Source organism: Pseudochaenichthys georgianus, chromosome 22 (assembly GCF_902827115.2).
Source record: "Pseudochaenichthys georgianus chromosome 22, fPseGeo1.2, whole genome shotgun sequence".
Taxonomy (NCBI): domain Eukaryota; kingdom Metazoa; phylum Chordata; class Actinopteri; order Perciformes; family Channichthyidae; genus Pseudochaenichthys; species Pseudochaenichthys georgianus.
In genome coordinates, this window is record NC_047524.1 from 2,130,893 (window position 1) to 2,144,975 (window position 14,083).

Below are 14,083 nucleotides of genomic sequence, written 5' to 3' on the forward strand. Positions count from 1 at the left end.
GGGCTCTTTAATTAAACGTCTCCTTTAATAATCACACGTAAACATAATAACACAAAGTAAAATGAAACATCCCGTTGGTTGATTGTTGGGACTGGGACAAAAAAATACACCAGGGCTTTTATTTTGGAGGGGACATAGTTCCTTTCACAATAAAACCTGCTTCTAACTCACTGCATTTCTGCAAACTAAAGTGCAGCTCACATCAAATGAAAGTTTCGTCTGATTCAAAGGTATAATCCTTAAGATTTTCATGAACAAAACACACATTTAATGTCATACATGGTGCCAAGGTATTTATATTAATTATTGACCTCTATATCAATTATTGACCTCTATAATTGATGGCGGGTTTTTGCTGGATTTAAATTGCCTTTTTTTAGCAGGAAATAAATAATATTTACAAGTATCAGTGTCACTTTGTTTATCCTGATAACATAACATTTGCTGCTTTTCCTACTTCACAACAAAAGCATTTAACTGGAGAACCAGTGGGGCTTTATTGTGAAGGAGTGACAGGATGCGATACTACAAAATAAGACGATTTTATTTATTTAGCAGAATTAGATATTTTTTAGTTTACTACAGCTGTAGCCTAAATTAAAACCATCCTCACACATTTCCTGCGGCTGCTGCTACTTCACAATTATGAAGGAGTGACGGGAAATGCTTTGACTAGAAAATAAGACGCCATTCCTATTTGAATTTTTGCTAAATCTTAAGGATTATAACACTTCAGGTATTTCACATTTTCCTCCATCAAACACAGAGATGATTTGGGTTAATATGTTACGTTTGGGTTAAGGAAAACATAAGAAACATAAAATAACCAGATGAATACATTGGAGGAGGAGGAGGAGGAGGAGGAGGAGGAGGAGGAGGAGGAGGAGGAGGAGGAGGAGGAGGAGGAGGAGGAGGAACACGCCTGAGATAAAATAATAATAATATTTCTGAGGCAAACACATAATAAACGCACATTTAAAAAAACGATGCATAGCATAAACAACATTGCCAAGATCCAGCTTCATACCGACTCCTCGGCGCTCCTCCTGCTGCTGGGGAGTGTTTCTGTTTCAGGAGGAGTCTGAGGCTCTGAGGAGCAACCAGGGAGGAAGAGGAGGAGGAGGAGGAGGAGGTTTCTACTCCCTGCTGTAAAGACTGACTCCAGGTCTTCACTGCAGACTTTAGGAGTCGTCGTCCTCTTCGTCGTCCTGCTGCTCCCGGGTCCCCACCACCCTCTTCCTCAGCGCCTCGTCGGGGAGGCCCTCGGGGGAGCCTCTCCTCCTCCTCCTCCACACCTCGTCCTGCTCTTCGTCCTCCTCGTCTTCGTCCTCCTCCTCCTCTCCGTCCGCCTCGTGCTCGTCCTCCTGGCGCTGAATCAGACGAGCCTGCTCCAGGGTCTGCTTCTCTGTCGGGTTAGAATCAGGAAAAAAGGTTAAAAAAAAGATTTTCTGGATTTTGAGAAAAAACATTCTTTTCAGAAAAAAATCAAATGTAAATTCTGAGATTTTCAGAATAAAAACAACTCAAAAGTATAATAGAAATAGAAATGTTTTATTTTCAGAAAAAAATGATTAATATTTATTTCAGAAAAATTATAATATATTTTTCTCAACAAATAAAAATATTGTCAGAATTCCAACTTTTTCCCAGAACTCCAAAAAAACTCACTTTTGGTCAGATCTAACAATTTTCAAACACCCAGAACATTTATTAATTCTAGCAATGTTTATTTTTTATATTGAAAGATTATTTATAGAGAGGAAAAGAGAGCCCTTCCGCTCATTTCTCCCGTGTTATTCTCCAAAGTTAATGTCGACTTGAATAATGTACTTCATTTGAATGTAATAATTATGTTGGTTGTTGTTTGTGGAAGCGCAACATCACTTTAAATGGAAGATCCCCATAGGCCCCGCCCACTCGATCCGTATCAGCCGATACTGAATCCGGTGATCGGAGCGTCCCTATTTAAAACGAATCAATATAATGGCGCGTTACCACTGCAGCGGGTAGCTCGCTTTAAGCGTGCCGTGCAGGGCCCGTTTTTGGTTGCGTTTCCACTTGGCCTAGTTCCGGCTAGCGGGTCCTAATTCACAGTTTTTCTGGCCCCATAAAATCGTGGTTCTAGGGCCAGGAACAACCAGGCTGAGTCGGGCTGAGTATGCTAAACTAGAGAGAATCGCTGGCAGGGGGCTACAACTACAACAAGATGAACATATTTGACCGTGATTTAATTGTAATACACGTTTCTAAATGATGCCGAAGTAACAACATACTGATACCGGTTAGTAAAAACCATGAATTAATGCTTTGACAAGTCTGCAGACAGACGGAAACACCTTTTTTAATTCGTGTTTTCTAAATGGAGCTTGGCTAAGCTAACGCAGTATATGCTCTGTCCACACTCACAGCAACGGCCTATACAGACATAAATAAACCAGCGACTGTATTCGCCATGACACAGACAGTCTGTGGTTTGTACTTGGGATCCCTCCTCTGTTGCTCTCCCTGAGGTTTCTCCCATGTTCCCTTTAAACTGTGGGTTTTCTCCGGAAGTTTTTCCTTGTACGATGTGAGGGTCTAAGGACAGAGGGTGTCGTATTGTCATACTGATATTCTGTACACACTGAAGACCACTGAGACAAATGTAACATTTGTGATATTGGGCTATATAAATAAACATTGATTGATTGATTGATTGAGAACAGGGAGGGTGGCGTTAGAAGATATAGCAGACACTAAGGGTTAATGACTATAAAACATAGTGTGGGGGAAACTTCTGAAGCAATGGGAGTCAGGACTCAGAGACACGAGGAGAGCTGGAGCTTTGATGGCAAACACTGACGGTTTATTTGGAGCTTCGGCCGGAGAATTCACACGACGTGTCCCGGGCCACGATCTGACCACACGGTAGAGACGCCACAATCAGTTCTGAAGAGCCTCCTGTAGCTCCAGGTTTTAACTAGAGTGTAATAATCAACATTCTTCAATAGATAGGACTAAACAGCTGAGGATACTTTTGTTGTTGTTTATGGCTCGAGGTCATCTCCACCCCGAGAAGGATGTGTTCCAGGTGTCCCACAACAATAACTATCTCTGACCGATAGTTGCCCGGTCACAAACTGGTAACATCAACAACTTGCTAGGGCAGCCCCTCCTTAAGGGAGATAACGGCTGCTCAAGGCTGGGCAGCTGCGTCAGAGGGCGAAAGGTAAACATGCAGGGCGAAATTATTCCCTGACAACTATCAGTACAAATATTTGTTTCGAAATCACGCGGCCCTAATTTTGTCCCTTTTTGTTTGCATGACGACGTGATAAAATATGACGGCTCTTATTTGAAGTTTCCTTGGGAACACAGTTTAAAGATAAGACAAGAAAAGTGTGTGTGACTTCCTTTTTTATCATGAGGCACGTGTCTGGCGGAAACATTGATATTTGAGCCCGATGGATCTTTGTGGCCCTTCATAGAATATCCGGGCTTTCTCCTGACGTGTGTTGAAGTTCAGTAGAGCAGCATTTCTATGATCTAATATGAGACTCACTCTGGTAGTAGTCCGAAGAGGAAAAGCGTCTCGAGGGGAAGGCGAAGTCTGCGATGAACACCAGGAGCTGCAGAGAGAACCGGCAGCATTAAGACACTGTGATGCACGATTGAACTCAATGCACTATATCTGTTTACAATGATGAATAATAACCGACCAGTCCCAGAGCGAGTCCAGAGAAGAGCGTGGCGAGGCCGAAGATCACGTACGATCCCCACACAGGGATCCCCAGATGATCCGTCATGTAGTTGTGACAGCGCTGCAAAACATTACAACACATCGTCACTATAGGAACAGACATTAAAGGTCACCTATCATGCTACTTTTAGGCATATATTATGGGGCTCAGATATATACAAATATATAAAAACATGTCTATTAGGGGTGTTGAAAATAATCGTTTCTACGATGAGGACGTGGACGATTCGGTATCGATGCAGTGACGGAAGATAATCGGTTATAGCGTAGTAACGTTGCTTCCTGATTTTCCGGCCGCGGCTTTACTATAACGTTTTTTTTTTGTCACTTTAATATCAAACCGGTCGGTGACGCCGAGATCAGGGAACAGACGTGACAGCGGCACAGCAACACGGAGCAGTCTGCTTTATCCACCAACACAAGAACACCAGTAGAAGGACCCGCTCTGAATCACTCCGTGTCGCTGCGGCTCAGAGACACAGGGATTTATGTTTTTCAAAAATAATCGCGTTACAATCATGTCAGGTTTTTGGTGGATTTAATTAAGTCTTGGATTGCAAAGTATGAATGCCCTCTAGCAATTTTCAGACGATATATACGTGTGTAAAGTTTGTGAAGGCAGGAGGAAAAAAGCTTCCGCGATCACTGTCTCCTCTGCTCCTCCAAACCCCTCCCTGAAAATAATGAGTGACATGCTGATAGTGACCCGAAAGAAACTTTATTATTCACTTAACCCTTGTGTGGTGTTCGGGTCAAATTGACCCGATTTTCATTTTCAATGAATACAAAAATATATAAGGATATTTTCGTTCAACCTGAAACTCAATGGCTTATTTATTGTGAAGGACATGTGGAATTGTTTTTATTTTTTTCCACTTATGAAAAAATGCCCATATGTCCTTCATAAGAGGTTCGGGTCAATCTGACCCGGATACAATACCAGGACAGACAGACAGACAGAGAAAAACACACAGACACACAGAAACACACACACACACACACACACACACACACACACACACACACACACACACACACACACACACACACACACACACACACACACACACACACACACAATTGTATGCATAGAGAAGCAGTTTGATCCTGTTTTCCCTTGATCTTCACCCTTTGTAGTGTGAACACAAAACTATCCTAGAACATTATAAACATTTCAGATCTTCCAGAAATGTATAAACATTTTACATTTTCTCGCACTGCCCCCCCTCGCACCTGCACGCCGGAGGAGGGACTACACAGAGACATAACCTCACATAACAGTGCAGTGCAGAACTACAATTATCTACCAACAAAATGGCCAAAAGATATTCTGATCAGAGCCTTGGAGCTAATGATGGATGAGAGTGAGTGGGATGCATTAGAGGAACACGGCGAATTGGGACAGGAAGACATTTCTGAAGATGAGGATAATGTGGAGGTAAACTCAGAATTTGACAGCAAATTGGAAGATGAACTTGACTCATAGCCAGCGTCTGGAAGACCCCCACAGCCAGCCGCAAGAAGACCCCCACAGTCAGCTTCTGGAAGACCCCCACAGCCAGCCGCTGAAGGACCCCCACAGCCAGCCGCAAGAAGACCCCCACAGCCAGCTGCTGGAAGACCCCCACAGCCAGCTGTGAGGTCTGTGGACCCTCAAAGGACTCCAAGACACAGACTACATGCAGCAACGGCAACAAGTACATCTGTGCTACACACACGAAGAAGTTCTGTCCATCATGTGTTTCCTAAAGGGACTTGCCCATTGACTCACATGATGTTCTGCAGCGGCACTTCATCAATATAAAATACCAAACAGATGATGCATTTTAGAAATCCCTCATACCCCTCTATTCCAGCCCTGTTAGAGAAATGCTGATTTGGGGTCCTTAGCTTGAAAAATAATAATATAGGAGGCGGAGCTAATGCCTGATCAGAATTCTACTGGAGATACAGTTAAATTCTGCTGTGATTAAATGCCATCATGTTCTGAACCACATCAAGGATTCTCTCTGAAACAGTCTGGAGCTCAAAGGCTTTCTCTCTTGCCGGTTATACCACAAGGCGAGTTCCTTTTTACTTCCTGCTTCTTCACACACATGCTCTCCAGTACAGGTTAGCTCTGAGTGTTAGCGATGCTAATGTAAACACCGACCATATTACGTCCAAAACAGTCGGGCATTGTTTCTGATAGCAACGTTTCTGATTGGGCCGTGGGTCCGCATTTCAGATATTACGTGGTATCGGGCGCAAATCTGGATCAGCTCCGTTGTTCCCCGTTTTTAGAGATTTGGGTACGGAGGGAAAGAGAGAGGGTTTTATTTTCTGACGCTGCGTGAGTTCCCCGACACACCGGGGACACATGTTTATGTATGAAAGACATAAAAAATGCATTTTGCATGATAGGTCCCCTTTAACACATTAACTAAAATACTAAATATCTGGGTTGTTCGCTCAATCTGCAGCTGAAAATATTCCCCAATAAATTCGTAAAACTAAGTCAATATATAAAAAGTAAAAAAAGAAATATGAGAAAGAATTGATAATGGAAATAATATATCATATACCAGAAGAGATCTGCTTTGTCTAAACCCTGCTCCACAGCGTCATTTCTTTTAATTAAGTTTAACAGCTTTGAGTTTCCTATTAGTGTGCCCTTATTCCCTAAAATACGTCTCATCTGTGCTTGAGGTTGCATTTTGAATGTGTTTGTATCCTGTAAAACTGGATTTGTTTTGTTGTGCAGGTAAAAGCCGCTCTGATTCTCTCCCTTATGTCCCACCGAGCAGACAATTCTTCTTCAAATGGATTATGAGAATTTAAACAAATATCTTCCTACAATAAACCTCCTGTGTGTGACAGTGAGCGGATAGATCCTCACTTACCCGGATAAACATGGAGAGCTTGAACAAAGCCGACATGGAATTCATTCTGCGAGAGGAGGAAACAACAGCAGGTTATTCAAACTGTAACTTCTACACAGAGAATAACAAACATCAAGGAGGAGATTAAACAGACAGAGAAAAGACGCTAAAAATAGATTTTTTGTTTGATATATCTTATACACAAGATCAGCGTATAATCAGTGTTGCCCTCATACTAAAAAATGTCTAGAAGAAAAACCTGTTCTATTAATTTCATCAACTTTATTGTCTTATTTTAGTCATGATAAAAAAATGGTGTTAATCATATTTGATCATAGTTTTCATTAACAATCACTCACATGTATCACCGGCATGATAAACACCTGAACCAAGAACATCATAACATTCACCTGTTTGCAACTTACACATTCTTTATCACTTGTATATAGACTCGTACGGCACTACTTCTATTCTACTTGATTGTATTTACTTGCACTATTGTATATGTTGTATTCAGTGTTGGGCAAGTTACTTCCAAAATGTAATACAGTACATATTACTGTCTTTTTTAAGTAATAAGTTACATTACAATATTACTGTCTCTGAAATGTAATGAGTTACACTACTTTTATATTACTTTACCAAAATAACCGCGAAAGAATGGCTAGGTATTTGAAATGCTAACATGTAGTTTAGTGCAGCTCATTATACATCCAGTGAAGGGCTGTTCAAGGGCTGTTGTGTTATAGCATAACAACTGTGTAGGCCCTTAAGGCTACGAACAACTTGTATTACACGGCTTAGTTGAATACTCGATTCTGATTGTAAATTCTTGACATGTGACACGTTGTTAATACAGTCGTACAGACCGCTGTCAAGGACTATAATGAAGGTTGCTAAGGAGGATCAAGAAAGAGAAAGAGGTTAAAAGACGGAGCGCTGGACGTCAGATAAATCACCAGAAGAAGGCAGACGGGAAGTAAACACTAACAGGAACACGCAATGTAATAAGCGGGATAATGCGCAGCGAGGCGTCACTATGGGGAAAAGAACACCCGACAGGCGGATCAGGGAACCCGACGCGAAGCGGTGGGATCTTGATGAGCCTGAAGGGAAAACACCAGGCTTACTAGTCTACCCGCACTATTTTTCTCTGGTGTCGGAATGTCTCACGATGCTAGTGAATTCTTAAAAAACAAAACACCATTTAATTTCGGGTTAAAATGTGTTGCAACTGCGTTACTGACAATTGTAACGGGTAGTATATTACCCACATTTCATTAGTAATGCGTTGTAACGAAGTAATGTAATACATTACTGTAACTCCGTTACACCCAACACTGGATGGCGCACGTAATATTTAAATTTGGCCTGTTTTACTTGTCGTACCATTGAATGGACCTTGTTGGTGTTCAACCCCAGTAAAATAAATATTAGTCTAAACTGAGAAACAGCTCTTATTCAAAGTTGAACTGCTGACTGGATGTTGGCCGCTCGTGTTATTGGAACAGAAACATTCTTATTTCCCTGCAGTAGTTTGTGAGTACAGGGAATATACTGTTATATTTAATTACTGAAGTAGATAGATGGATAGATGGATGGATGGATAGATAGATAGAGGGATAGATGGATGGATAGATAGATGGATGATAGATAGATGGATGGATAGATGGATAGATAGATGGATAGATGGATGGATGGATGGATAGATGGATGGATGGATGATAGATAGATGGATGGATAGATGGATAGATAGATGGATAGATGGATGGATAGATGGATGGATGGATAGATGGATGGATAGATGGATGGATAGATGGATGGATAGATAGATGGATGGATGGATGGATGGATGGATAGATGGATACTGGTTGTATTGTGTTGCACTGTTGGAGCCTGGGACCTAAGATTTTCATTGATATATCTACACAGTAGCTCCTGTACGAATGACAATAAAAGCCTTGAATCTTGAAATGTTTGTATTTACTCACAGGAAGGAGGACGGGCCGAACCAGGAAGAGATCGGCTCGATGGATTTCCATTTCTGCTCGTCCACGAAGCTCAGGAAGTCTTCTTTAGTGCGAGCGCCCTGATACTTCCTGAACACGCCGTCTTTACAGCTATGACACAAATAAACAAAACATACATTAGGAACAGTGAGGCGACTTGAGCCCTATTTTCTGTGAGGGATGGCCAGACACATGTGTTTAGCTGCTGGGGAGTTATTGTGTTGAGGGACAGCATAAAGAATGAAATGGGTATATCTGTACAAATATACGTGCACATTTTCTCTGCAATGGAGCATGTTCCGATCATAGACTGTATATATAAAGGTTATGATCTAGCAGAAACGATGCATCTTTAAAAGTAAAAGCAGAATCTGAAGCGTAAAACATTTTGGATGTTTACTTTACACAGAAATGACTTATACACTGAAAATAAAAAGGAAACTGCGATCACAGGATGTGTTGGTGTCTGCTGGTGGTATTTAGTGAAGAGGGAAGTGATTTTCTCTAAGGTTACAACTATTTTAAAACTTTTAGGGGACAAAGCAGCATTTTACATACATTTTAAAGCATAAAACACACTTAGTAGCTCTTTTCTTACCATTTTATAGATTTTTATCAGGGATTAAATCATATTTAGTTCTACGATTGGGGAAAAAAACCCTTTTAATTCTTCACTATTTCCTTATATGTCACCGGCAAAGGATTAATCAGAATAAATAATATAACCCAATGGTTAAAACTGACCTGCTTCCCTACAATGTGGATGTATTCATACCCTCCTTTAATTAAAACAAGTGAGATGTTTTTTCCTTACTAATGATTAGTTAAAGTAAGTTGTGCAGACATAAGATGGAGACACCTCAGAATGAAGAGAAAGGAGAACAGAGTTGATGATCTAAACTGAGATTAAGAGCCACATCTTTCAAAAATGGTTAACATCCGCTTTACTGACACCACAAGAGGAAGTGATAAAACACAGTTACTCAGAACTTACTGGTAAATGGTCGGGAGGGACGTGATGATGAAGCGCCCGCTCAGACCTGACAGAGAGGACATTTAATACAGAGCTGGGTCAAAACATGGACACACAACACGGTGAATTACAGTAACACTGAGTCAGTATCACAGTTTCAAAGCACATACAGATATTTCAGGTTGTAATCTCTAAAAGACCACGTTTCACACATTTCATTTCCTCCCTTTCCCCGTGATAATCAGCCTTTTAATGGTTTTCCTGAGATCACAAGATATTTATTAATTACTACGAAATAAGTGTTGTTTTCATGGGACAACGAGATAAAGGCCTATTACGCTGGATTTCTTTGTTTTCTCATGATATTGAATTCATGATCTTATCCCATGATCTCAACAAAACAACATTAGTTATTTCGAGATAATAACAAATAATTTGTGATCTCAACAAAACTAAATATTGATTATAATGGGGAAAACAGAGTAAATAAAATGTTTGAGCCATGTTTGTTTAAGGCTTCCGTACCTAGTAGACTTTGCATCTTATACTTCCTACATTTTATGCACACTGTTAAAAATTAAAGCCTTTCAGATAAGGACATTAGAAACTGTGAACTCGATAAAACAAATCAAATGTAGCAATCATTTGTGGAAAATTGAGGATATACATTTTTAAAACATGGCTGTTTGTGTAGGGCTTCAACAGCAGTATTGCACCCTTTTCTTAACATGTGGATGTGTTTTTAAGGATTTCCATTCCCCTCATGTGTATTTGTTGCATGTCAAGTGCAATTGCAGAAGTGCATGTAAAGTAGCTGCAGAAGTGCTTGTGTATATGTTGCATGTAAAGTCCCAGTGTAGCTGCAGAGGTCACTGGATCTTACCGGGCTGCTCGGTCACGTCCACCTTGGCGATGTTGACCCCCATGTCATCCCCCCAATCTGCAAAATCCTTCCACACCGTCTGGAGCTGCTGGCAGGCTGGGCACCAGGGAGCATAACTGGGGGGTCACAAGTCAAGCCTCAGATAAACAACATCCCTCACAATAAGGTGTCTGTCTAATGGCTGTATCATAGTTTAAATCACGTTTTAATTTTGTTTTGTTGTGATTTCCCATAGTTTTTTTATTTATCCATTTGTTTTGTTTCCATTTAGTTTACCAAGTGCAATATGATATTGAGTTTGTGGTACATTTGTAAAATAAACCAATTACAAGCTGAAACACCCCGAGTGTTTACTTTAAGAGTTAGCATAACAATATGGCTAGCATGGAACTCTGTGGTATGCTAGTTAGCTCAGTGAAGGTGACAGCTATTAACTTAGATGCAGCTACTTTTCATGATTACAACCAGGCACATTGATCGTATATCATATTTATTTATTGTACCTTTATGTAAAATAGACAATTTAAGCGTCAACCTAAACTTATAAGGGATGTCATGCCCGTTTCTAGAAGCTGGAAATAGCTAACTGACAGGCTAGTTAGCCGTTAGCAGCTAGCCGGTAGCTCCCATAGGAATGAACAGGCCCCAGTTCTCTTTATATATCCTTGTTATGTTTTTTACAAATTAAATTAAATTGGAATATGGGCCAAACATGAAACGTGTACTTGTCCTATATTGTACTTCTAAAATATATATGTAAACATAATTTAAACAGTAGTATTCAAATGTTATAAACCCACTTCTCAAATAAATTCAGTACATTTTCTAACTAATCTTAGTTGATAAAAACAAAAGTCACTTATTTGCATATGAAGTTTGAAATATACACTTCACTATTATTATTATTATTATTGTTTATTCCCAGGAAAGGATTTATAAATGCGAGTTTGTTTGTTTTTTACCTTGCATAAGCTCAAACATGTTTTATTCTTATGTTGTTATTTATTTATTTTTCATAGAATCATATTTAAATGTATTTATTATTATGTCTGCTGACACAAACAGACAAAATAAACTAAAAGGTTGACCTAAAAGGATTAAGGGAAGTCAAGCCCGATTTTAGGAGCTGGAAATAGCTAACTGACAGGCTAGTTAGCATTAGCAGTTAGCATTAGCACACTCACAATTCTATCATCCATTCTCCCGACAGGATTTCCTCCCAGCTGCTGTCCGTCACTTCTCTCAGGCTGTCCAGTTTAGCGGAGGATGTCGACACATGAATCACTAGAAACAAACAGAGTATCCATGAGGAACGACGTTTTATAAAAGAAAACATTGAGGAGCTCATGCTGCTAACGGCTAGCAAACACGCCATGTCTGTTAGAAACAGACTTCCGGTATGACGTCACAGTCAGGTGGGGACAGGGGAGGATGTTTGTGTTGAAATAATTCAATTGAATCAAATAGTATTTTGTTGTTTGTCTTCTTTTAGACTAGTGAAAACCTGTAATCAATTATTTATTTATTTAGTCTGTTTTTGTCTGCAGATTTCTCCTAAATTCACCAAAGGTTATCATTACATAATGCCTCATTTGCATATGTAAACATGACATTTCAGAACACTTGTAATATAAAACATAATTGTGTTAATGTCACTAATTACGTGGGGAGGTTTCATGATGATATATGTTAGTTAAATATTTGTTATCTATTCACCTGTACCTAAAGACCATAAAGTAAAGCAGTGTATTGAATATTGATGTATGTAAATGTATTGAGCGTGTTTGACCAGCAGGTGGTGGTATTGAATTATAAATGACTCAGAAAGAATAATAATAATAATACATTTAATTTCAAAGCACTTTTTCAGGTGCTCAAATACGCTTTACAGTGGTGATAAAACGAGATAAAATAGAATACAAAATATTAAAACATAATTCACAAATTAAAAGCCAATCTGAAGAGGTGTGTTTTGGTCAGTGTTTTTTTGTGTGTGTGTGTGTGTGTGTGTGTGTGTGTGTGTGTGTGTGTGTGTGTGTGTGTGTGTGTGTGTGTGTGTGTGTGTGTGTGTGTGTGTGTGTGTGTGTGTGTGTGTGTGTGTGTGTGTGTGTGGGGGGGGGGGGTCGGTGCAGTCTCTGACGTGTTGTGGAAGGGAGTTCTAGAGGGTGGGGGCAGCGATGGAGAAGGCTCTGTCCCCCCAGGTTCGGAGCTTGGTTCGTGTGGGGATAGAGAGGAGGTTCGCTTCTGATGAACGAAGGCTGCGGGAAAGAAGGTACTGTTGCATTCAAGGGTGTGAAAAATAGGTATTTTCAGTACCTCGACTTTGTATTTAAGTACAGTACTTGAGAAATCAATTTAGTTTATTTTCATGACAAATTATGAGCATCTTAACATGTCTTGTCTGATATACTGTCAAGACCTAAGTGTATGCTCTGCAGAAACTGTGGAGACATGTTCAAATGTTTTATTGAATAAACACTCAAATATTTCCAAGGTTCAGATGAATGTGTTTATGCTCCTGAGGAAGTCTGATAGTATTCATTGCTTTGATCCAGACCAGGAGGAACTGAGACTTCTTCAAAGCTGCAGCATCAAAGTGTTTAATATTTTGCATGTGAATGTGTGGAAACCCCACGGAGTTTAGAGAGAAATCCTTTAAATCTGACCCGAGGAGAAGTGCAACCCAGCCTGCTAATAATGTCGAAATAGATTCTCCTTCAATATTTTTCATTTATCTCAATATGTTAATGTCCTGTTAATGCCTTTTAGTTGGAAAATTAATTGTTAATTCCTCTTGTGAACTAAAACACGTAGAATCTGATAAAAACCTTAATCTGCCACCCATTCATTTCCATCCAAGTAGGTGCTTCGAATATCAACGAAACATAATTGATGAAACCACCTGAACTAAATAAAATTGACATTTTCCTCTCCCAATTTATTTTGTATAATATTTCAATGTGTTATTTTCAACAAATATATGTTTTGTCGGTCATTGCATTGTATTATTTTATTTTTGATCTATTAAAGGTGGGGTAGGTAAGTTTCAGAAACCGGCTCGAGATACACTTTTTGTTATATTCCATGGAATGCTCTTAACATCCCGATAGCAATGAATATCTGAAGTGCTTTGACAAAAAATCTGTAGAAGCCGTAATACTGTAAAAAGTACAACCAATCCGTTTAGCCGGCCCGGCTAAACGCCTGTCCAACCCAGTCTCACAAAAAAACGTGTAATAACTACGTTGGTCCACAACGTAGGACGTAGTATTTCTACAAAAACGCCTCTGAAATTGTAAGATCCCTACGTTTTTTTTCACCATTCATTCCAATGGCTGGCGTCTATGTCACGTGATCTTCACATTTCTCCCTGCAGAAAAAAAAAAACATGGCCGAACTTCGTTTTATTCTCGGTGTAAAATGCCTATTTAAAGTTACTTTGGCCATTAAAATGCGTTTTGATGTCATTTGATGCGAGAAATATGAGTTGTTATGTTATGTTGTGTAACTGTTTAATGGTGTTATCTTTATTGCTACCCCATTCCCCATCAAAGTATAGTGTTGGTCCACAGCCTAAACATATTAGTTTAACAAAATCCGCATCTAAAATGGTGCAGA

General features: G+C 39.8%; 1 protein-coding gene across 1 annotated transcript; it reads right to left on the reverse strand.

The window, feature by feature from the left end:
* Window positions 1-877: 877 nt before the first annotated feature.
* Window positions 878-11,867, reverse strand: tmx1 (thioredoxin-related transmembrane protein 1). The gene is made up of 8 exons (XM_034111879.2): window positions 11,650-11,867; window positions 10,466-10,581; window positions 9,604-9,649; window positions 8,592-8,720; window positions 6,622-6,667; window positions 3,699-3,800; window positions 3,542-3,608; window positions 878-1,405 (listed from the first exon to the last, which is right to left on the reverse strand). The coding sequence occupies exons 1-8, from the start codon at window positions 11,838-11,840 to the stop codon at window positions 1,182-1,184; spliced, it is 921 nt and encodes a 306-aa protein (XP_033967770.1). The 5' UTR covers window positions 11,841-11,867; the 3' UTR covers window positions 878-1,181.
* Window positions 11,868-14,083: the final 2,216 nt, after the last annotated feature.

Bases quoted from the DNA above. Each gene is read 5' to 3' on its own strand.
- tmx1 (XM_034111879.2), bottom strand. From the start codon at position 11,840: ATGGCGTGTTTGCTAGCCGTTAGCAGCATGAGCTCCTCAATGTTTTCT. The intron at 10,582-11,649 runs GTGAGTGTGCTA...GTGACCCCCCAG, and splicing joins GGAGAATGGATGATAGAATT to TTATGCTCCCTGGTGCCCAG. The intron at 3,801-6,621 runs GTAAGTGAGGAT...AATGTTTTGCAG, and splicing joins AGCTCTCCATGTTTATCCGG to CGCTGTCACAACTACATGAC.